At 44.2% G+C, this 25,317-nt stretch overlaps 1 protein-coding gene across 1 annotated transcript in view; it reads left to right on the top strand.

The window, feature by feature from the left end:
• The window catches only part of SLC2A12 (solute carrier family 2 member 12), a 64,178-nt gene extending 38,903 nt beyond the window's left edge, over window positions 1-25,275 (top strand). Inside the window, exons 3-5 of the mRNA XM_062186791.1 lie at window positions 5,055-5,177; window positions 9,704-9,836; window positions 24,544-25,275. Coding sequence (XP_062042775.1) covers window positions 5,055-5,177; window positions 9,704-9,836; window positions 24,544-24,649 — 362 coding nt within the window. The 3' untranslated portion in view covers window positions 24,650-25,275. The remainder of the gene's footprint in view (window positions 1-5,054; window positions 5,178-9,703; window positions 9,837-24,543) is intronic.
• Window positions 25,276-25,317: the final 42 nt, after the last annotated feature.

Genomic DNA, 25,317 nt, shown 5'->3' with positions numbered 1-25,317 from the left:
GGGAAGATCTGGGCAAGCAGCCAGAGATAAGTAGGAGGGAGGAAATAGGCAGGGTTACTCACCAGTGGTGCGGCTGCCATTGTCACTGTCTATCCATGTACTTCCATGTACTGAACCAACACAGAGAGTCTTCAACATAGTTGTCCTTCATGATCTGTTCCTACACTCTGTGTTGCCATGGACACTGTAAATTTCATCTGATCAGGTAGCCTTGAGGGGCAGCTCCAATGAGTTCATATGCTATGAAATACGAGCTGCATATCTAAGAACCATTGCCATCCCCCTCACCCCCTCACCAAGTCCAAAGTGTCCTAAGTTACCGCAGCTTAGAGCAGGCGGGAAAGGCCTTCGCAGATGGACACATATAGGGTACACTTGGCTGGGCTTTGCTGAGGTTGAAGGCGGAGCGGTAGCAGTCAGGGAGAAGTGTTTCAGGACCCACTGAACTGTAGCGCTGTGCTCCGTGTGGACGAGTTCACTGTATCTCTGCTATGAGCTCTCCGTGGATTCCACACCAGCAAATAGGACAATGTGTCCCCTGTTGGCCTATCATCAGATAGGGAATAAGAAAGATGCCCGGAGGGAGGGAAACAACTAGATTATTCTTGGGGGAGGGGGGTGGGAATGGGGCCATGACATTGGAAAACAAGTGATTTACAACAACTTCCACCTGTGATTATAAAGATCATGGCATTAAACCCCCACGTGCTGATGTAAACCTCTGTGATCTTTGCCTCTGTCATGAAACTGAGCTTCTCTCTTCCTCCTGCTCGGGATAGTCCCAGCCTCTCTGTAGAGAACTTGCGGCCTGCAAGATTCTTGCAGTCTTGCGCTTAAGTCTGTCCTGAAAAGAGTCTGGCACTTCCAGTAAATTCCTTCTTGCCACACAGGCCACTGGCAGATTTTTACTTCCTGGGTCTGAAAACCTATGATTTTCCAGTTCTGACATCGTTGTTGAAATACTAGCCTCATTTGCAACTCAGCAGGCTCCACGTTTGGAGGCTGAAACTCCCTTGTCCAAAAATTTGCCAGTTGCTGCAGCATCCAATTGCTACAGGATAAAGCAGGCATCAATTCTCAAATTCTCCCCACTAGATCAAAAAGACACGCACGGTTTCAGCAATGCTACATCTGTTTCTGGAAACGTCTGATGCAGGGCTCGCCTGGCCACAAGTTCCACCAGAACAGAGGCTGAGGGAAGTCCCTTTTTCCACCTTCCGTTCGTTGCTCTCTGACTGGTGGCTCTGCGTGAGGACTTGGCTAAGACGCTGCATTGAACATATGCCTGAAGCAAGCATTCAGTGTGCATCCTGGGTTTTTCAGGCAAGCCCCTGGCAGCTCAGTTTGAGCATGCAAACATCTCCTGTCTTCTTGTTAGCAAGATCCTCTACTTCCTGTAGCAGCAGCAGCAGCTCATTCCCATTAGAGCTTGATGTGGCTGTGATAAGCCCAGCAATGGTTCTCCCCAAACTCTACTAAATAATTCCAAGAGGCTTCCCGGATGAAAGTTGGGGAGGGGAAGAGAGGTTGGAAAACTGTTGGGGATGGGGATGGAAACCAGAGCAACAAAACATGAGCTGACTCCTCTGCTGAAACAAACCGCCGGGATGGTGCTGTGGTGCAGCGGGTTAAGTAGCTGTGCTGCTTCTAATCCAGCTCCTTGCTAGTGCGCCTGAGAACGCAGTGAAAGATGGCTCAAGTGCTTGGCCTCTGCCTTCCACGTGTGAGACTGGATGGAGCTCTTGGCTCCTGGCTTCACTCTGACCCATCCTTGACCCCTGCCCATTGAGGCTACTTGGGGAGAGAAACAATAGATCTCTTTCTCTCCCCCTCTCTCTCTCTCTCTCTCTCACTTTCTCTTTCTCCCTGTCAGTTTGCTTTTCAAATAAAATTAAAACATATCTTAAAAAAAGAAAGAAAGAAAATGAGAGTGCCCCTCCCCCCACATCCTCCACATGGCTATAAAAGCAAAAGGCTATAGAGGGGGCCACCGCTGTGGTGTAGGGGGTAAAGCCACCGCCTGCAGTGCCAGCATTCCATATGGATGCCGGTTTGGGTCCTGGCTGCTCCACTTTTGATCCAGCTCTCTGTCTCTGCTATGGCCTGGGAAAGCAGCAGAAGATGGCCCAAGTCCTTGGGCCCCTGCAAATGTGTGGGAGACCCAGAAGAAGCTCCAGGCTCCTGGCTTCGGATCGGCACAGCTCCGGCCGTTGAAGCCAAATGAGGAGTGAACCAGCAGATGGAAGACCTCTCTCTCTGCCTCTCCTTCTCTCTGTGTGTAACTCTGACTTTCAAATAAATAAATAAATCTCTTAAAAAAAAAAAAAAGGCTATAAGGGACCTCAGCAGCACTTGACCCACGGCAGAAAGGGACATGGTCTGTGGCATGGATTATTAAGCGTAACATTTTTGAGTTATATAATTTATCTGTATTTGTCCAAGGACAAGTCTTCATTACAAACACTTAACTAGAATTATGTAGCTGTTCTTCTACCCCAGAGCTGGATTTCTGGTTCTTGCCAACTCAAGAGAGTGTTCTATGAGCACTAAACTGATCTCATGATATGAAAGGTGATTCCACCAAGGGTATAATCTGTAAGACCTTAGTGAAGGTCTTCTGGGGTGGAGGGTTTAGAGAAAGGGAGGTGAGATGAGAGCATGGGGGACATGGGATTTTTTTTTTTTTTTTTTTTTTTTTGACAAGCAGAGTCTACAGTGAGAGAGAGAGACAGAGAGAAAGGTCTTCCTTTACCGTTGGTTCACCCTCCAATGGCCGCTGCAGCCGGCGCACTGCGGCCGGCGCACCGCACTGATCCAAAGCCAGGAGCCAGGTGCTTCTCCTGGTCTCCCATGCGGGTGCAGGGCCCACACACTTGGGCCATCCTCCACTGCCTTCCTGGGCCATAGCAGAGAGCTGGCCTGGAAGAGGGGCAACGGGGACAGAATCCAGCGCCCCAACCGGGACTAGAACCTGGTGTGCCAGTGCCTCAGGCGGAGGATTAGCCTATTGAGCCGCAGCGCCGGCCTGACATGGGATCTTTATGCTGCTTTTGGGGCAGTCATCTCCCATGCCTAAGGAATCCTATATAGATTCACTTGGAGAGGATATTCAAGGAAAACTGCATTTTTCTAATCTTCTGCAATTCAATTTATTTTTTTTTCTTGCTTTAAAGCAGCAAATTTCTACAAGTAGATATTAAGAGCATGATGAGAGGGAGTTGTTCAGTTAAAGGCACAGCCAGCTGCTCAAATTCAACATAGGCAGCCCCCGTGGCTGCTGGCCAGTGGGGCCCATGCCTGGCTTCTAGCTCCTTCTTCCAGTCTGCTCCTCTGGGCTAGGATTATTGGTAGAGCAATGCCAGCCTTTCAACACACAGTCTGCAGGGAACCAGGGCTGGGTCAGCTCCTGAATCCTCCCTGTATCTGTTATTATTTTATGTAAAATTGACACAGAATAATTGCACATATTTTTGGGTTACAATATAATAATTGGATATAGGTAACAGTATTTTGGGGGCCGACCGTGGTACAATGCCACCTGTGATGCTGGCATCCCATAACGGAGTGATGGTTCAAGCTTTGGCTGCTCTGCTTCTGATCCAGCTCCTTGCCAATGCACCCAGGAAAGCAGCCAAAGATGGCCCAAGCACTTGAGCCCCTGCCACCCACATAGGAGACCCAGATGGGGTTCCTGGCTGCTGGCTTCCACCTGTCCCAGCCCAATCATTGTAGCACTGAGGAAAGAACCAGTGGATGGAAAATTTCTTTCCCTCTCTGTTTCTTCCTCTCTCTGTCACTCTGCCTTACAAAGAAATAAAATCAACCTTTAAAAACAAAAAGGAGAGAATGCTTCAAAAAGTCCATAGAAAATGGAATTAGAAGATACGTTTATTTTGGTGTGAAGAACCTCCAAGTCCGTGCACAGTGTTTTAATGACACACACGTCCCATCAACTTTTTGAAGTCCCCTGATGGACATGAATTACCAACACCTTCAATTCTGTGGCGGGGAGGACTTAGTTCATTGCACATTGTGTATGCTTGTTTATGAATTAACAAATGTTTATTGAGCCAATACCAGGAGAGTACAGTGATTAAAAAAGCATGAATTCCGTAGTTCAATGGCACCCCTGTCCATTGCAAGCCCAGTGACCTTGGCAAGTTATAAATTCTTCTAAACCTTGGTTGCCTCTGCTGCAGAGGAGGGCTAGCATTAGTTCCTACTTTGTAGGGGTTGGGAAGGTCAACTGAGATAATGTTGCAAAAATGTTTGTAAAGTCAGCCCACAGAAAGACCTTGTGGCTCTTTTATTAGGCAAACTGGCTTGGATTGGCCATGAGCAAAAGACAAGTTAATTTGCTCTTCTCCTGCCCTCTCTAATCGCATCAGACAGGCCTCATAATGTTCCCTGTCACTCTCCAATAATAACAAGTCCTCTGATCAAGTTTGATGGCCAGAAGAAGTGCAAGTGTCCAGTGTGGCAGAATAAACCAGCCTGGGAGCTCTGCTGAATTCAGAACTTCTCTCTCCCCAGTGTGCCCCATGCCAGGAAGCCCAGGTGGGAGGAGATGGAGGAGCCAGCTCCCTCCTGCCCTCCTAGCTCCATGTCCTGCCCACTCGTTAGCTTTGGGGCCAGATTTCTGCAAAGTCCAGGAGAATGGAGTTTCCAGCAAAGGGTGTGGTCCCTAGCAGGTGCAGCTGGGCTCTGGCCCTCTGGTGCCAGAAGGGCCTGGCAGATGTTCAAAGCTGGATCTGTGCTGCTGCCAGGCAGGGTCTCTGACTCCACCCCTATTTGCAGGCCTGTATCAGACACCAGCACTTCCTGCCCCTGTCTCTACTCCCCACGGGGACCACTGTCAAACTCTCCCCATGTTTCTCCTGACTCCTTTCTCCCTTGGCCAGAGGTGAGGAGAGACCACGTCCCTTTTCCGTCCTGTCCTGCTGCGGTTAGGAAATGGCCCTGGTTCCCAGCACAAGCCCAGAGGGAGTGCACTGCTCTGGTCTCAGTCTCCCTGGGTTTTCACTGATTTTGCTGCCTTCTCCCCTTTCTTCTAGTGCCGTGGTTGGTGCTCAGTGAGATCTTCCCCGGTGGGATTAGAGGACGAGCCATGGCGTTAACTTCTAGCATGAACTGGGGCATCAACCTCCTCATCTCTCTGACATTTTTGACAGTAACTGGTAAGAACCCTTTGTTTCCTGCCAAAGTCTTCTTAGGACAAGTGTCAGGGAAGAATAAGCCCCTGGGAAGCACTGTACTGTGAGCATTTTCACCCACTCGGAAGTCCAGAGAATGGCAGTGAACTTGATGCCTCCACCACCCAATTCAAGAAGTTCTCAATCTTCACCCATTCATAAACTCACCTGCTCACTCCGCCTATCAAATTATTTGAAGTCATATCCCACTTGCAGTGTCATTGTGTCTATAAGATTTCAGCCTAGACCTCTACAAGACATTCAGAGAAACTTGACCACAATATCAAGATCACATCTGGAAAGAGTAATAACCACCCCTCAGGATCAAATATCCTCTCAGCCTTCAGTCCTCCACTTGTCTCATAATTATGTGGTATACTTTGTTTGAATCATGATTCAAAAACATAATTTACAGTTGATGGATGTGTCTCATGATGTGTGGGTCTTGTGTCCTGCCCCTGCATTTTTACTGGAGAAACTGGGTCATTTGTTCCATAGAATTTTCCAGAATCAGGCCTTACGTCTCTCTGTCATTTGTGTTTTCTCTAAGTTGCTGTTTAGATCCAGGGAGAAGCTTGAGACCTCCTTGCCAGTGACAATGCCTGCATGTCCACCGTGGGAAGCACCTCAGGCCCGACTGTCTCCACATTGTGGAGTTTGCCTCCTTGGATGCTCAATTTCCAGACCCATTATGTTTTTCTCTCTCATTCCTTCTATATTTTTATATAGTGTATTTACCTGAAGAGAAATATTTTCTCATTAGCTGTTTAGATACTTTTCTGTGTGGATTATATAAGAAAGGCAAGTTAAGTGCAGGAAACTTTCTATTTGCTGGTTTTCAAAATAGTGTGGTAGTCCCCCATCATCTTCCAAAACTGGTCAATGAATCGGCTTTTCTTTTATTCATGTATATATGAGGGTATTTCAAAGTTACACAGAAAGATAGAATTAAAAATAAGTTTATATTGGTGTCCCAAATTTTTTAAATCTATGCAAAATTTTTTCATTATAATTTCAAGGCAAATGTGAATTATTAAAAAAGTTCATGAAGTTCAAAAATGTTTTCACTAAAGGAAACTTATCTTTTAATTCCTTTCTATTTATTTTTTTAAAAAAGATCTATTTCTTTATTTGAAAGGCAGTTACAGAAAGAGAGAGAGAAAAGAAAGGGAGAGAGAGAGAGAGAGAGAGAACCTTCCATCCATTGGCTCAGTCCCCAGATAGCTTCACTGGCTGAGGTTGGCCTAGGCTGAAGCCAACAGCCTGGAATTCCATCTTATCGGGTCTCCTATGTGGGTGTCAGGGGCCCAAGTACGTGAGCTAGCAGAAGCTGCTTTCCCAAACACATAAGCTGGGAGTTGGATTGGAACTGGAGCAGGTGGACTTGAACAGACACTCTGATACAGAATGCTGGCATCACAGGTGGTGGCTTAACCTGCTGTGCTGCAATGCAGGCTCTTAATTCCATTGTCATGAACTTCTTGAAGTACCTTCATAGATGTGGTGCATGGGACATGACTACAATCAATAAAATCCAGACTGAAATTTTCTATGAAAGAAATGACCCAGTTTCTGCATTTCTATCATTTCTATAGCTATAGACATGGATATATATGAGATACATGTAGTTGATTTTCAAAAGCAGATATTTACTTAAGAAATGCCTCTATATACATATATACATGTTTATATATACATGCAAATGTATTTAGTGTGGTCACTTTTGTAAATCAACTTTTGGAGTTGTTAATTAAGTATGGTTAGGATTTTTATATACAATTTTCAGATATTTATGCCCTAGATTTCTAGAAATAGCACAAGATTGAAGGAAACAAAGAAACTGGTAATTAGCATTAATCACACCTCTCCTGCCCAGATCACACACATAGATGTGCACCCTTCACCTCACACACACGCACACACACACACACACCGCTTCTAAGAAAAATACGAAAGGAAGAATGAAGACGGCAAATATACTGGCTGAGTGGAGGAAGAATGAGGAGCTGCTCGAAAGGGCTCTCTGTTAAATGTCAGCAAAACAGAGCTGATAAAATAAAGTCCAGGATGATCGAAAGCCTTTATGTGACATTTCATTGGAATGCTTGGCATTCTCTACTCACTTTCAAGAATCAATTTTCTGCACACAAGAGAGAGAGAGGCCTCAAAGAAGCAGGGTTCTACTTGGCAACAAGCTCTTGGAAACGAACATTCTGATGCGATTGCAGTTGTAGCCATCCAAGCAGACGGCTCCTGATGGGCAAAGTGAGCCCTTCCAGTGGTCACAGCCCAGCTGCGGTGCCGCATTCCGCTCAAAGCAAAGCGTTCTGAGCAGGCTCTTTGAAAACCATAGTGCATCCGTGCAAGGAGGGTGACCTGGAGGACGAGGACGTGTCACCCAGGCCGGGAGAGTTCAGGATGTTTGACTTGGACCAGAGGATTCTCAGAGAAGGGGTGGAGGTACATTCAAATATTTGAATGGCTGTCGCGAAGGGGTGGAGAGAGTCGATTCAAAGTGTGTCCTGCCAGGGAACAAAGCAAGGCTTCTGAAAGGCAGGCTTGGGTTCGCCGGAAGGAATCACTTTTGAACAGAGCAAGCTGCCTCTGTTGGCAGTGAGACGCTCTAGGACAGGCTGCAGTCTCCATTACTGAAAATGACCATGCGGCACGAGGACAAGGTTGCTGAGACAACTTTGGGGTTTCTTCGTTTCTTCGGTTCTGATCTTATGCTCCAGAACGGGAAGAAGGACCAATCCTACAAACACTTCATTAAGCAATCAACTGGGGCCAAGACACAGGCACAGGGAGAGAGGAGCTGAATTGAAACTGCCCAAAGCTCTGCAGCCTGTCCCCTCTCCCGGCTTCTCACGGCACCGCATCTCACCGACAAGTTGTTCCCTGCTTCTGTCCCTCCACACAGCCCTGAGGAAAACTCAGGCAGTTCTCGGGCTGGACCAACTATGATTTGTGGCTCTGCTGTGAAGGGCTACGTGCAAATCTTGTCTGCAGTTGGGTTGAGCCTATATTCAAAAAGAGCCAGCTTCTTTCTCAATACCCCTGCCACATTGAACTTCCTGGTGCTAAGCCAAGGGCCAGCACAATGCATATTGCTGACTCAAGCGCACGGGGCCACTTTTCACCAATTAATGTACCTTGACCTTGACCAGTGACTACAATGGAACTGTATGAGTACCTCCGTCTGGAAGTGGCAAAAGATACAGCTAGATCTAGAGGATCCTCCTTTTTGCAGATGAATCTTAGCAAGTTGGTGCCTTTTCTCAGATCCATTAACACTGGTTTGCTCAACACCCAGCAGGGAATGTTACAAATACACTGTCAGCTATGAAAAAATGATGAAATAGTGCCAGCATAAAGTGATTCAGTCAAATAAGAGCAAAGGAGGGTGAGGTCATGCCAAGAAAAGTCCATCTGTAGAAAGATGTCATTAAAAGTTTTTGTTATGGAATAGAAATCAAATTGTTCCAGTGGTGATTCTCAAGAGGGGCACTGAGAAGTCTGAGAAGAAATATTTTACCTTCTGCATTGTGATTTCCAGTTGTTGGAGAGTCCTTTTTTGCAATGAGCAGGTGCTTCTTTATATTAATAAAGATACATTACCATTTGGAAAAATAAAGACACACCCATCAAGAAGACAGCATTTATTTTTAAAGATGTATTTATCTATGTGAAAGGCAGAGTGACAGAGGGAGAGGGAGAGACAGAGAGATCGTCCACCCACTAGTTTACTCTCCAAATGGCCACTACAAGCCAGGAGAAGGCCAGGCTGAAGTCGCTAGCCAGGAGCTCCATCCTGGTCTCCCATGTGGGTACAGGGACCCACGTACTTGGGCCATCATCGGCTGCCTCCCAGGTGTATGAGCAGGAAGCTGGATCGGAATTGCAGAGCAACCAGGCGCTCTGATAGGGGAAGTGGGTATGCCAAATGGCAGCTTAACTTGCTGTGTCACAATGCCTGCCCTGGAATTGGGCTTAAATTGTGATGGTTGCAAAGCTCCAATTTATTTTACCAGAGAAACGTGAGGCCATTTGTAAGCATGAAGCTTTCAGCATGGGCCAAGTTTTAAGAAGATTTTATTTACTTATTTTTATTTATTTGACAGCTGGATAGACAGACAGTTCCCATCTGTTGGTTCACTCCTCCCACTCCCGGTAATGGTCCCAGGCCAGGAGTCAAAATTAGGAGCTGGGAACTTAATCCAGGATTATCTAGTGAGTGACAGGAAGCCATCCACTTGATCCATCACTTGCTGGAATTGGGAGCAGAGTTGGGATTTGAACCCAAGCACTCTGATAAGGGATTCAGGCGTCCCAAGTGGTGCCTTAACTGCTACAATAAACACTTCCCCAAGAGCTGGCTAAATTTTTAATTCATGCTTCCTATTTTCCCAGCATGTTTGAAAACACTTCCTGGTTCTTAGGAGCAGCTGTTTAGAAATGGCATCAAAGAAACAGAAAACACGTTTCTAATCGATTTCTTTTATCCTTTCTAGATCTCATTGGCCTGCCGTGGGTGTGCTTTATGTATACAATCATGAGTCTAGCATCCCTGGCTTTTGTTGTTGTGTTTATCCCTCAGACGAAGGGACGCTCTCTGGAACAAATATCAGTGGAGCTAGCAAAAGCGTAAGTATTATGTGCATTGGTCTCTGAGTAATTGTCGTGGGTCGGTTTTTCTCTACTCCTAAGCACTAAGACCTGCAATTCTTTTAGGATACTCCATTTGCTGTAAGACCATGTCCCAGTACATAATTGCAGTTTCCTTGCCTTATCTCTAATTTGGGTGATTCAGTTAAGGGAGCCAAGTACCAATGCCGTCCAATTAGTGAACCTTATGAAATTATTTTTGGTGACAGTCACAGAACCTTCTAAGAATTTTTCTTTTTATGGGGTTTTGTGCAGGTCCTGGAATGTTTGTCCACCATGGGCTTCAGCCCTTCCTACTTTATCAGACTTACGGGTCTTTGAGCTTCAAACACCTGTTTGGGTTCTGATAAACAGAAAAACCCTTGGGACTAAACATCTACTATTACTTTAAATATGTCACATTCAAGGGAATTTTAAGAAAAATAAAGAGTTTCTTATATGAATAGGCATTTAGAAAGCTGATTAGATAAATTTCACATGGTGAGACTGTTGAAACAATTTAACTTAGAAGGAGGCCCTGTTAGTAGCAAAGCTCATGGTGCTAACTACCACAAAAGATGGCCTGGGGGCAGGGGAGGAAGAAGCATTAGGAATGAAGAAGAACCTGTTACTCTTCCTAGGATTAAATCATTGCACTTGTGAACTGTAGGGATGCTTATTCTTGTGTCTTAGTATAATAATAGGAGGAATGTACATTTTTCAGTTTGCAATTTTCTTTTAAATGTACTTTAGCGGGCATTGTGGTACAGTGGGTTAGGCCACCATTTGAGATGCCTGCATCTCACATTGAAGTGCCTGGTTCAAGTCCCAGCTATCCTGCTTCCAATCTAGCTTTCTGACAGTGCATCTGGGAAGGCAGTGGATCATGGTCCAGTTATTTGGGTTCCTACCACCCCTGTAGGAGACCTAATGGAGCTCCTGGCTCTTGGCTTTGGTCCAGCCCAGCCCCAACTGTTGTGGGCATTTGGAGAGTGAACCAATGGATGGAAGATATCTCATCTCTCTCTCTCTCTCTCTCCCCCTGCTCCCCTTTTACTCTCTCATTTGCCTTTCAAATAAATAACTTAAAAGTAAAAATACTTTCAAAATAAATGGTTACAGAAGTTGTGGGCAGTGTAATTGTCCAGCTTTTATCTGAAGGAAGAATAAATGTGCAAAATGAATTGATGGTAGGTATATGTTTGTATTTATACAGTCCAAGCTATTGATCCTGCTTTAGTGGGGATATAGAAAATAGGAGTGTAGCAAAGTTTCACTTTGTGCCTTTGCACTTTTAAATGATTGAAAGTTTTGACGTATTTTGCCTTAGTAATCAGAAAAGGTTTCTCTTAATTCAAATCATAAATTAAGTATCAAATTGTAGGGATAAATGAACCTTCATTTGTTTAAAAAAACATGAAAATGACCCATTTACAATGAGGAATTGAATTGTCAGGAAGACTGCATATGCTGTTGGCCTGACAGGTGCATTGCCTGTCCTTATGCAAGTGGAAGCCACGTGACTGGATTTCTTGGCTCAGCTTTCTTGGCCAAGAAGCAGGCTCTTAATTACAAATACTTGATTTGAATGATGAATGGCATTAGACCTCGATAGCTCAGTGCATCCATCAGGAAGCTGGAAACATTCCTGAGATTTAGGCCTTTTCCAGAACCAAAAGGCCAGCACATGGTTGACTTCCAACTCTCTTGGTCTGCCTTCATTTCTCACCCCTGCCTGCATCTGCCTCCAGTCAGTTATCTATTGCTGCATAACAAACCAGCCCCCATGGAGGGCTTGAAATACCAACCATGAACCATTTCCAAGTTTCTTACCATGGCTGAGTGGTACCTCTGCTCTATTCACTTAGACTCACTCAGGTGGCTGGATGGGCAGTTGGACTGAAAGGCCTATGGCCACATAGGACCTAACCACACAAGTGGTGGCAGGTGCGGGTGGTCAGTGGGGCTTCCGATCTCCTCCAAGTGGCTTCTCATCCTTCTGGAATTCACACATCACTTTCACTGCTTTCTATTGCCAGCCCAAGGTCCATGGCCAGCTCGGATCCAAGGATCATAGAAACAGACTTAGTATCTTGGTGGAGTGAGAGGCAAAGAATCTGCATTTAAACAACCTACTATTTCTGGAAATTCTTTTAGTTCCTACGTATAACCACCCCTGGTTCCCCTCCTTCCTCATTGATTCTTACCTCTCCCTCTATGGGAGTATCAGAAAGATCATGGAGGTGTTGGCGTTGTGGTGCAGTGACTTAAGCTGCCATCTGTGATGCTGACATCACTGGTTTGAGTCCAGGCTGTTCCAGTTTGGATCCACCTCCCTGCTAATGCGCCTGGGAAAGCAGCAGAAGTTGGCTCAAGTGCTTGTGTTCCTGCCACCCACATGGGAGACCCTGATGGATTTCCAGTCTCCTGGCTTTGGCTTGGCCCAGCTTCACTTTGTGGCCATTTGGGGAGTAAACCAGTGGATGAAACATCTCTCTGTGTGTGTCACTTTCTTTCTTTTTTTTTTTTTTTTACACTCTAGTTTATGGCGCCAGTAACCATCCTAGGCTGTCGTCATGAGTTGCCAAGGCTATGGAAGCCTTCCAAGTTTGCCGACTCTGATCATATTTAGACAAGGTCATAAAAGACAGAGTGAGGATAGTAACCAATGATCCTAAGAGTGGCATTTACCAGGTTTGAACAATTATACAGCATTAAGTGGGGAAGAGGACCATCAGTACACACATGTTGGGAGTAGAGCCATTGGTGGTAGAGTAGAGGTTATGATTACAAAGGAATGAGGCCCAAGTGCACTAGACAGGGCCTAGAACAAAGGACAGAGTCATTATTAGAGGAGCTAAGAAAGGTGCTGTCTAAGCTACAATTAAGTTTTCTGATTGAGAGGCAAATAGAACCTGATAGAAGGGGCTTGATAATAATCTGGTGGGCTTTAGGCCTTGTAAATTCAGAGGCCCAGACCTATCTATCTCTTCACATGGGGTATATCCTAAGGGAGGTGTGAACCTCCTAGGGGAAGGCACTCTGTTGACTTTCATTACTTGGCTGGCCTGGGAGGAGAGCTGGCCAGGTAAAGGCAGGGGGCATCTCTAACAAGAAATTTACAGTTTTGCCTGCAATGTTGCTGACCCTACTTGACCGTCCCCTCAGCTGCGGTGGTCACTTTGGAAGTTGGGCTGAGTGAAGGGCTTTTCAGCTTAGAGCCAATAAGATCTGTGGCTCTGACCTGGGCATCCTTCGACTCCAGGGCAGGTCCATTTCCAGTGATCCAACTCTTGGCAGAGCTGCCAGGGCTCTTCACAAGCTGACTTCTGCTGAAGCCCAGGCTTACTACATTGAAAGCCACTGCAGTGGACTGGCCTGTTGGGTCTCCTTGAGGGCAGATCACTGTACAGATCAGCCATTAATAGGCCTGCCACCCATTGCTTCTGATGCCGAGCTTTCTTTTCCTCCTGGTTTGTGTTAAAGCAGACCAGAGTATGCAAGTCAAGGGAGTGCCCGTTTCCCATCTCTAATCTTCGGTGGCCTGAACTACAAGTCTATAGTCACAGGCATGTTCTGTAGTAGTTTTTCTAAGGTAGACAATGCCCATGAGGAAAATTATATTCTCACTTTAAAACTTTCTTTCCCTTTGGTCTGAAAGGGAGGTTTTTTCTACTTACTGTATACTTCGCTGATGGCGAAGTGAATCTAGCTATGAGATTATTATTTGAGTTCTTATTTTGGCTATGCTATTGCAGAAAAATGTTAGCCATCTCTTTTATAAGGTCTAAAGATTAAATTGTGCATCCTACAGATTCCTTCATAATAGAGTTAGTTTCCTACCTTGAAGAGAATAGAGAAATGAAAGAACAAGTTGGGCTTAGAATAGAGAAATGAGGGAGCAAGTCCTAGATCGCTTGCTGACAATTTAAAATTATAAACTCATCAACCAACAAGAGGCACTTGCTTACTTCACAGTATTTTTGAAAGCACCTGTAGGATTTTACAAGTATTTAACCCTTTAAGCCTCTGGGGCTTTCTCATTAAGATAACTATCATGTCTCCAAAATATCTGGTTGAAATAAGATTTCTTAAAATCATGACATAACATAGACCAAATTTGATCATTGTTACAAGGTGATTATTCAAATTTTTGAAAAAAGCACATATTTAAATAACCCATAGCTCTTAATAAAAATTCAGCTGTTTTTGAACAATTAGAATTTAACAGACATCAAGAGAACATAATAGATTACTTTAACACATTGCTTTAACAGAGCATCAGAGTTTAATTCTATGTCAAAGAGAAATTGAGCTTCCTGTGATCTTTTGCTGTGAGGTTTCCTTCCTTTACCTTCTTTCATATTGGTGACCATGTTTCTGTGTTTCTCTGTGTAAGACTTCTTTAAGCATCTTTTGCAGGGCAGGATGAGTGGCAACATATTCTTTCAGTTTCTGTTTGCTATGAAAAGTCTTAATTTCACCTTCATTCACAAATGAGAGCTTTGCAGGATATAGTATTCTGGGCTGGCAGTTTTTCTCTCTTAGTTCCTGGGCTATGTCTCGCCATTCCCTTCTAGCTTGTAGGGTTTCTGATGAGAAGTCTGCTGTGAGTCTAATTGGAGATCCTCTAAGAGTGATCTGACGTTTCTCTCTTGCACCTTTTAGGATCTTTTCTTTATGTTTCACTGTGGTGAGTTTGATTATAACATGTCGTGGTGAGGATCTCTTTTGGTCATGTTTATTAGGGGTTCTATAAGCTTCCTGTACTAAGATGCCTCTATCCTTCTCCAAACCTGGGAAATTTTCTGCTAGTATCTCACTGAAAATGCCTTCTAATCCTTTCTCCCTCTCCATGCCTTCAGGAACTCCTAGAACCCGAATGTTGGGTTTTTTAATAGTATCCTGTAGATTCCCGACAATATTTTTTAGATTTCTAATTTCTTCTTCTTTTCTTTGGTTTGCCTGTTTCCTTTCCTGTTCTCTGTCTTCTAAGTCTGATATTCTCTCTTCTGCTTCGCCCATTCTGTTTTTAAGGCTCTCTAATGTGTTTGTCATTTGATCTATTGAACTCTTCATTTCATTATGATTTCTAGTCACTATCAGAGTTTCTTGTTCCACTAGTTGTTTCATTTCATTTTGATTCCTCCTTAATATTTCACTTTCACGAGAGAGATTTTCTATCTTGTCCATGAAGGATTTCTGTAGTTCAAGAATTTGTTTTTGAGAACTTCTTAATGTTCTTATCAATTTTTTGAGATCCGCTTCTTGCATTTCTTCAATCTCATCATCTTCATAGTCTTGAATTGCGGTGTCTTTTTCATTTGGGGGTGTCATAGTGTCTTCCTTGTTCTTGTTAGCTTGGTTTTTGCGTTTGTTGTTTGGCATGTTGGAGATATTTGGTTTCTTCACTGTGGTGTTTTGTCACTTTCAGATAAATAAAATAAATCTTTAAAAAAAAAACTTAGAAAATTCATGGAAAAATGGCATTAGAAGATAAAATTATTTTGGTGTAAAACATTTTTGAAATCTGTGCTTAGTTTTTTGATAATACACATTTTCCATGAACTTTTTGAGAATCCCTCATATGGATGGATTTCATGTTTTTGACAAGAAAATAGCTTTTCATGAACTTTTTGAGATACCCTCATATTACTGTATTTCAGCTGTCTTTAGAAACTTAGCCCTCCATCAAAATACCTTAAGAGTCATGTCAAGTCCTCATCCTTGGATCTCTAAGCTAGTTTAATCCTAGAAAGCATTCCTCTCTCTCTTGGATTTCTAATATTCACTAGTGTCACTTTCTCCTATAATTCCTTAGCTAACACTCATGTGGTTTCACCTCCTTAACTAAGTGAGAAAGCTGGTTTCTAGGAGGGCTCTCTGCCATTATCTTCCTTATGTAAACTCTACAGTACCTAGCTTCATATTGATCCCTGCACATGACTTAAAGTATCTGCCGTTTGATGCGGTAACTTGTGGACAGAGCCAACACAGAATTCATTGTGTGCAGGGATTGGATCTGAGGGTATAAACCTCATGTCCCACATGATAGATAACAGGATAAAATTCACAGGCTTGGAACCATAGGTCATTGGCTGGGATTTAATCTAAGGTTTAACACAATCTGTGCAATCGGAGGAAGTATGTGAAGAGAAGCACACAGGCTATGCTATTTCACTCTTTTGCCCACTACTTTGAGTTTGTTTATTTAACACTATGTTGACATCTGCTGTGTGCTAGGTACTGGACTAAGAAAGAACTGAAGGCATAGGAGACAAAAAACTCCTACCTTCCTTAACTTTAGGAAGTAGAGCAAGTCAAACCACTACAATACACTGTTGGATAACACAAAGGCAGCTCGCCTGTTTTGGAAGAGTTTGTTCTGTGACCTCTTCCTGAATGAGATAATGTCAGAGCTGAATTGTGCAGGAGTTATCTGGGTAAGAAAGGTATGTAGGGGTTAGGGAGGGGGGTGTCACCCACAGAGGCCAGGACTTTCAGGGGTATGGTATGAAATTACATGGTTTTGTCTGGGGATTGAGAGATAAGCCTAGGGCAAAAGGCAGTCAGGAAAGTAGTCTCCCTTGACAGGAAATTCAGACTGTATTGAAGGCAGAGAGCATGTTTCAAGTAATAGAGCAGGGAATAGAGCGAGCAGAGTCCAGAAGAAATGCCCTGGCGAAACAGGAGGAAGGAAAGGAGACGCTGAATAACAGACTTGTGTGGAGGCCACGGGAGGAATCAAATTGGAAACCATGAGGCTGGTTGTGCTGCTGGGACACAACTCACCACATTTGGAGTCACACTGGAAAAGACACTGGAGAGAACCAACCCAGTATACAATGGTGACATTCACCAAATACAGACATGGGGGAGAAGAGCAGGTTTGGCAGTGGAATCTCGTTGGGCAGGAAGGATGCTGATGGGTTTGGTTTGAACCAATCACATTTGAGGTACCTAAGGAACCTGTAAATGGAAGGGACAGAGGGCAAGCATTCACTGGGATCTGGAACTTAGAAGGTGGTTCTGTGTGGGAGATGGAGATTTGGTGTTCAACACGTGGGTATGCGGGATGGAAGCAGGGGCAGTTTCTTGTCTTGTGGGGTCTAAGCATTTGAGGGCCCCGTCTCAGAAAAATAATGCAAACTATAAATGTAAAATTGGGCATGACTATGTGGAAACACATGGAGGAGATATGCAGGTGAGGGTCTCTACTGTGTAACTTTCACTTGTTTCATGGTAAACCCATCTTACTGTATATGCACTTTTAACTATTTTATTTTAAAGGTTTATTTGAAAGGCAGAGTGACACAGAGAGGGGCAAAGACAAAGAGATATTCCATTGGCTGGTTCACTCTTCAATGTCCATAATGGCCAAGGCTGGGCCAGGCAGTAACCAGGAGCCAGAAACTCCATTTAGATCTCCTGGGTGTATGGCAGAAACCCAAACATTTGGCCATTTGTTGCCTTCCCAGGCATATTAGTAGGAAGCTGAATTAGAAGTGTGGAGTAGCCAGGACTAGGAACCAAGAACCAAGTCCTTTTTTTTTTTTTTTTTTTAAAGAGATTCATTTATTTATTTGAGAGGTAGAGTTACAGACAGAGAAAGGCAGAGACACAGAGAAAGGTCTTCCATCTGCTGGTTCACTCCCCAAATGACCACAATGGCCAGAGATGGGCTGATCCAAAGCCAGGAGCCAGGAGGTCCTTTCAGGTCTCCCACATGGGTGCAGGGTCCCAAGCACTTAGACCATTTCCCACTGCTTTCCAAGGTCACCAGCAGAGAGCTGGATTGGAAGTGGAGCAGCCAGCACACAAACCAGTGCCCATAGGGGATGCTGGTGTCGCAGGAGGAGGCTTAGCCTACTAAGCCACATTGCTGGCCCTGCAACCAGGTACTTTAAAATAAATCTTTGTTTAAATTCCTGTGAACAATGCCAACTCAACAACTGAGGAAAGGAGACAGCAGTATGGCATACCTACCTGAATGACTTACTACAGTTTCTTGATGAACCAAGCAAAGGACCTATTTAACTATCAGTCACTGTTGTAGTCTTTAAAAAAGTCCACTTGCAAGCAGAATGTTTTGTAGGAGTTAAGATTTTAAACCTTTCAGATTTACTTTTTATATGGGGTTGTTAGAACATTATCAATTGCAAACCAAATGAAAATCTGAAGGCAGAACTTAAGGAAATAGAATCTTTCTATCCAGCAGGGTTCCAGAATAAGCCATTCCTTAAGAACATGATTTGGAAATCTAAAACTCAACAAACCTTATTAATTAGAATTTGGGCAGGAAAAGAATCTGCCTAAATTACTAAATTTGTGACTGATGAAATGTTTTTGAAAGAATCACATTTCTGTTAGTTTTGAGTCATGCGATTACTCAAACTTAAATCCAGACACTCTCCAAGAAAGTTACAAACTACAAATTAAGAGAGGACCAAAACCCCAAATGTACTGCCCACCCCTAAACAGGCTACATGAGCCCTGCAAAGTTGATGGTGAAGAAAAAAAATTGTGTAGATAATGGCATTGGTGCAGAGAATGATGAAAAACAAGCAGGAAAAACAACTCTGCATTTAAACTCATTTATAGCAGCAGTACCTAGGCGTGCATTGTGGTGATCAATGCAGAGGGCAGAATTTTAGAATCTCGGTGAACTCCCATTAATGCAATACTGGAGAACCTGTGGCTTTTCCTGGCTTGAAGAAGCAGGTTGGCAAGGACTTTTAAAATGCAAATGTAAGCAGACTCATTATATAAATTGACCAAAAATATATCAAGCATATATGTTAAATAAGGCTCCCTGGAGAGAAGTCTCACAAACCAAAAAATAAACAAATACAACAAATGTGATACTGACAAGTTATCAAATCAGCTAAGGAAATGTGAGGTCATGGAAACTCCATGGAAATTGCTGGTGCATAGAAGCAGAAGTGAACTTGAAGACTGAGGAAGGGCACTACTGAATTAAGGCATTTTTTTTAGGAATTTAGAAGTGAATATAACCATGAGTCAACTTGTGCTACCACGGAAACAGTACTGATCCATAAATCCCAACGAGTTTTTTCCAAGGCCTAAGCAAGGAAACTTTATAGTATCAGGTTAACTTCAAGTTTGGTTCTATACATTGCTTAGCATTTGCCTTTCTCTTATTTGGAGATGAATTCTTTTACCCCTATTTCTACAAAGCTGAGAAAACATTCTTCTAAGGATGTTAGGTTTCTTATAAAATAAACAGTGATTCAGCTGAGAGGTCAGAAAAGATTTCGGCAGCAATGTAACTTGAAAAGACTTGACTTTGAACTTCTGCCCTGCCAGCTACAAACTTGAAATGAGATGCTCACTCTATTTGCTATTTCAGCTGTGATTTTATTTGCTCTTTCCCCCAGTTGAAGTGGAAACAGAGAATACAAACAAGTCAATTTTTCATGTAAATATTTCAGCTCTGGAGTTTAGTTATTCCCCACTTTTAGCAGTTAATTTGATGTGGCCATTCCTTCCTTTATTCAAGTTTATTTTATTATAAATTATCGAACATTCATGATGCACCAGGCACTGAGCTAGATGTTACAATAGTATCATTGAGAAAAATCACCATGAGAATTAAGACATTCTTGTTGGATATTGACTGGGGGACTACTCTTTTTTCTTTTTAAATATTTATTTGAGAGAGAGAAAGAAACAGAGACAATTGCACCAGGCAAGGCTGAAACAAGGAGGAAGAAACTCAATCTAGGCCTTCGACATGGATGACAGGCACCTTTTTAATTGAGCCATTCCCTGCTGCCTTCGAGGGTCTGCGTTAGCAGGAAGTGGGAGTCAGGTGACAGAGCTGGGGCTGAACCCAAGCACTCCGACATGGAACACCAGCATCTTAGGCACTGGGTGCTACTATGGATTGGGAGACCTGAGGTTATTTAGAGAGACAATATTTAAGATAAAATCTGAGAAGATAGGAGGAAAAGAATTGAGGCAGACAGAACAGTGAGTGCAAGGCTAACTTGGAAGCACACTTAACTGTTCCAGGAACAGAAAAGTTCCGGAAGGGGTAGTCTTTGAGAGTAAGTTGGAAAGCAGGTAGAGACTAGACAGTAGGGCTTTGCAGCCTGAGGAGTTCGGGTTTCATTCTCAATGCAACTTGAAGCTACTCAAGTACTTTAAGTAGGGCTATGGTAATGATGGGACCTATATTTTATGGAATGTCCTAGTAGCCCTGCAGTCACTTGGTCTTATTTTCCATCATGGTCACTGACCTCGTGACCCTCAATGCTGCCTGGCAATCATCAAGACCCTGGCCCACTAACTCTGCCCCTCCCTTAAGACAGCTCAAGACCCCCTTCTCTCTCCAGAAGGATCACCTCCTTATTCCCTATTGATGGTCTTGCTTTGACTTCACTGAGAAAGTGTACACAAAGAGCAGTGACCTTCCATCACCTTCCATATCAACCCACACAGCAGAGTTTGCATCCAAATTCACTAACCTCCCCCAGGTTCTACATATTGCCTCAGCCATTCCAACGCCTTTGTGCCCTCTCCCATCTCCAGCACGCGCTCCAACAATCTTCCCTTCTCACAATTGCATTATCTGTATTTTTACCTCTATTTATCAGCACAAAACCCTGCAATGATTCTTTCCCCATCTCTCTCTCTCTTTTTTTAAGATTGTTTGCTTAACCTTATTTTTTAAAGATTTATTTATTTATTTGAAAGGCAGAGTTACACACAGAAAGGAGGAGAGGCAGAGAGAGAGAAACAGAGAGAGAGAGAGAGAGAGAGAGAGAGAGAGAGGTCCTTGATCTGCTGGTTCACTCCCCAAATGGCCACAATGGCCAGAGCTGTGCCAATCTGAAGCCAGGAGCCTGGAGCTTCTTTCAGGTCTCCCATGTGGGTGCAGGGGCCCAACGACTTGGGCCATCTTCTACTGCTTTCCCTCGCCACAGCAGAGCTGGATTGGAAGTAGAACAGCCGGGACCCAAACCAGCACCCATATGAGATGCCAGCACTGCAGGCGGCAGCTTTACTTGCTATGCCACAACTCTGGCCCCTCTTTTTTTTTTTTTTTTTAAGCTCTTTTGGTGCCATTTTTCACTCCACTTCTTGCCCTGTTGTTCTTCTGGAGTTGACAGCCAAGTCCTTCTGGAAGAATTGTCTCTACTCACTGTCATCAGCTTCACTGTCCCTCTTCTCTCATGAACCTCGGGCCACCACCTCCTGAAATTGCTAACATCTGGGTCACCTCACATTGTTAAGCCCAGTGGCCAATTCATCCCTCACTACACTGAACCCAGCATTCCTAAAGTACTTGCTTCACTGCTTTCTAGGAGTCTTGCTTCCTGGCTATCTCCTACCTTACCAGCCTCTCCTCTTAAGCTAGTCCCACCAGCTAATTCCATCTTACTCTTTTAACCTACTCTATTATTTGGAAATTGATGTGCCTCTGATCGCTTCTCTGTCACCCTCACTGGCTCCTGGAGCAACGTCATGGCTTTTGTGTACCTGCATGCCAGCGACTCTGAAACTTACATCTCTAGCTTAGATCTCTCTCCTCAATTTGAGACTTTCCTACATTTAATTGCTTACACGTTTCAATGTCGAACAGATATTTCAAGGTTGGCATGTCCTAAATTGAACAGTGATGTTCCCAAACCTATTCTACTGTTTCACCTGTCACAGTTGGTGTCAATATTGTCCTTTTACTTGCCATGGCCATAAACCTTGCCTTTGAGTCTTCCCTGATCTGCTCTGACACCTCGTATTTGAGTTATCTGGAAGTTGTGTGGGTTCTTAGTTCAAAATACCTATCCGAGGCCGGCGCCGTGGCTCAACAGGCTAATCCTCCGCCTTGCGGCGCCGGCACACCGGGTTCTAGTCCCGGTCGGGGCACCGATCCTGTCCCGGTTGCCCCTCTTCCAGGCCAGCTCTCTGCTGTGGCCAGGGAGTGCAGTGGAGGATGGCCCAAGTGTTTGGGCCCTGCACCCCATGGGAGACCAGAATAAGCACCTGGCTCCTGCCATCGGAAAAGCGTGGTGCGCCGGCCGCAGCGCGCTACCGCGGCGGCCATTAGAGGGTGAACCAACGGCAAAGGAAGACCTTTCTCTCTGTCTCTCTCTCTCACTGTCCACTCTGCCTGTCAAAAAAAAAAAAAAAAAAAATACCTATCCGAGCCTGACCACCTTCGCTGCTACACTTCATGGCACTGCTTCACTGCCATGAATGATTTCTCCTGTATCACTGGTACCAACCTGTCTGGTGCCTGTTTCCTCCCTTCTCCTCCTCTAGTGTATACTCTGTGCAGCAGCCAGAGTAGTCTTGTAAATGTGACCTCGCCATTCCTTTGCTCTAATCATCTGGTGGCTCTCCATCCAGAGTAAAAGTGTTGTGATAGCCTTAAGCCATACACTTCCTATTACTTTCCGGTTTTACCGTCACAGCCACACTGGCCTTCTTGCCACATCCCAACCATAGCAGATATGCTGAAGAGTCAGGGTCTTTCCACCTGTCTTTTCCATCTAGAAGTATGTTTCCCTGCACACCCACCAGTCTGTTCTACTGCCTTCATACTTTCCCTGTCACCCTATTTAAACCCACACGGGTATTATGAGATCACTTAGAGCAGACAGAGAAAGGGATGGGGCGCAAGGCCAAGCCCTAGATTATGCCAACATTTCAAGTTCAGCGGAGGAGATGGAATACCAAGACCGCCTGAAAAGGAGCCAACAGTGAAGCCAGAGGGAAGTCAGAACAGGGATCACTGAAGGCAAGAAAATGTTCCCAGATGGTGGGGCTGGCGTGGCCAGCTACAGAGGAGGAAGTGACCACAGTGGACAGCACACAGATGACTGAAGAGGCTGGAGCATGACGTGAAGATGTCGGCTTCAGGCTCCTCCAGTGCCCAGTTGTCGCTTCCTTTCCTTCCCTGCTTAATTCCATGTCCAACTCCAAGGTCAGCCTTAGCACACGTGCTTCTCCTTTTCTCTCTCTCTCTGCAGCATGTAGGCAAACTTAAACTCTGATTAAAACTCTTCTTTTATCCCTCCCTCCGAGGAGCTAGCTAAACGAGCTGAGGCACACACAACTGTGTTGACCAGGCTTGTTTAAAACTGAAGAACGCAAATCTCAGGCAGATGTCTAGAAATACCCTGCAATCTCCCTCCTTCCCTGGTGAGCCGTCCTGCCGGCTTTTCCAAGCAATTGCGTCACATCTATACCATCTCCTGTGACCTCACACCTCATCCTCCAGGGCACCAACAGCACCCACTTCTATGGGATTACAGTTGCACACGCAGCAACAGCATTTCCCATCACAAACAAAACCAACCGCTTTGCTGGACTTCAAATTCCCTCCAGGTACCTTCCCTGCTCCCACTCTTCAGTTCTTCAGAATTTTTTTTTTTTTTTTTAAATTTATTTGAAAGTCAGAGTTAGAAGAGAGGAGAGGCAGAAAGGTCTTCCATCCTCTGGTTCACTCTCCAGTTGGCTGCAACGGCCGAAGCTGTGCCAATCTAAAGCCAGGAGACTCCCTCCAGGTCTCCCATGTGGGTGCAGGGACTCAAGGACTTGGGCCATCTTCTACTGCTTTCCCAGGCCACAGCAGAGAGCTGGATAGGAAGTGGAGCAGATGGACTTAACTGGCGCCCATGTGGGATGCCGGCACTGCAGGTGGTGTCTCTACCCGCTACATCCCAGTGCTGGCACCCAGAATTCTTAACATGGTTTCCTCCCTCATTTCATTCTAGTTTCATCTAGTTGCATTTCTATAGAGATATGCAACCTGTATGATAGAACACCCTCGAGTCACTCCTTTTCCCTTTCCTAGCTTTCTGCATTAGCATTTCCCCTCCTTTATTTAAACACATACTTTATTTGTTGCCTCCCCTAGTAAAAATGTAAGCTCCTTGAGAGCAAATCTCTCTTCACGCTGTCCACATCACTTGCCAGAGCATGGCACATTGCAGTCACTCATTTGAGTAAACCACAGTAAGAGAGATCTGAAATGGAAAGTTCGAAGATGGCATTCCTCTTTTCAAAAAATAAAGACAAGGGCTGGCGCTGTGGCATGGTAGGCTAATCCTCTGCCTGTGGTACCAGCATCCCATATGGGTGCTGGTTTAAGTTCCGAGTGCTTGGACCCCTGTATCCACATGGAAGATGCAGAAAAAGCTCCAGGTTCCTGGCTTCAGATTGGCCCAACTCCGGCCATTGTGGCCATCTGGGGAGTGCATAAGCAGAAGGAAAATATTTCTGTCTGTCCATAACTCTACCTCTCAAAATCTTAAAAAAAATAAAGATAAAATACTATAGCACTATACATGCTGATTAGTGTAATGTTGTAGAAAAGAATTTGTCAACACAGGCGTGAAGGAATAATGCAGAGCAGGGTGTGTAGATGAAACACAGGCCTATCAGTAGAGTGTGAGAAATGGAAATGCTGAAATAGGAATCCTACTTGGAATTCTTCCCTACAGAGAAGACAGCTGTGGTTGTGTTCTAAGAAGTCAACTGCTGGAACCTTTGTGACATTGACCAAAGTTCTGTGGTTTACTGAACTTTGTGACACATCAAGACTTTGCAATAGAAATGTCTTTTGGATGGCTAAAACGTTAAAACCCAAGGTGATTCTGTGAATAATTGCCTGCACATATTCATTCAAATAATGTAAACTAAGAATGACATTTTCATTAGTGCCTTTCTCTTTTAGGAACTATGTGAAAAACAACATTTGTTTTATGAATCATCACCAAGAAGAATTAGTGCCAACACAGCTTCAAAAAGGAAAACTCCAAGAGCAGCTCTTAGGAGTGTAAAAAGCTGTGTGGCTGGACATCCACAGCAGCCTTCCCCAGTCCTGGGAGCCTTGGAGTGCTGACACAGCTCAAGAACATGCAGGAGGAGGTCTCGATACTGGAAGCTATGTGCCACTCGTGTTTCCTCTTCTGTGGCATGGAGCTAGTTTTAGGGTCTTCCTGAAATTAGAAACACAACCTTTAATCCCCTCTTCACCAAAAGGTGGATGAGGTACAAGATTCTAAGTGATCTCTTTCTTATTCTGAGCACAAAATCAGGTAAAATATATACACATATATTGGCTGGTTCAATACTTTTTCACAGAGCAGCCTTGGTGAGATGAGGTCTTGGTGAAATGATCAACCTTTGCCTTAAGCTATGTATGTACAGAAGCCAGTTGCATATTTATTATTATTCAGACACAATACGTGTGGACACGAGTTTAGTTTTTGCCTAATATAAGACACTCCTTGCACTGGGTCTTGTGTGACAAAAAACCAGGACACACAATGTGGAAAATTTAATTGCACATATACTCTAGATTAGGACAGGGTACTAGTGAGGGTCCTAGCGATAATATAGTTACAGTTCAACGAGTACAGACTATACAGCTTATTTTATGTCATGAAGTATGCAAAATAATCTACTTTTATCAATTTCATGTAAATATTGCACAATATTAGATGAA

The sequence above is a fragment of the Lepus europaeus genome, chromosome 3 (assembly GCF_033115175.1).
Source record: "Lepus europaeus isolate LE1 chromosome 3, mLepTim1.pri, whole genome shotgun sequence".
Taxonomy (NCBI): Eukaryota; Metazoa; Chordata; class Mammalia; order Lagomorpha; family Leporidae; genus Lepus; species Lepus europaeus.
The sequence above is the reverse complement of the archived record's forward strand: the minus strand, read 5'-3'. Positions and strand labels throughout refer to the sequence as shown.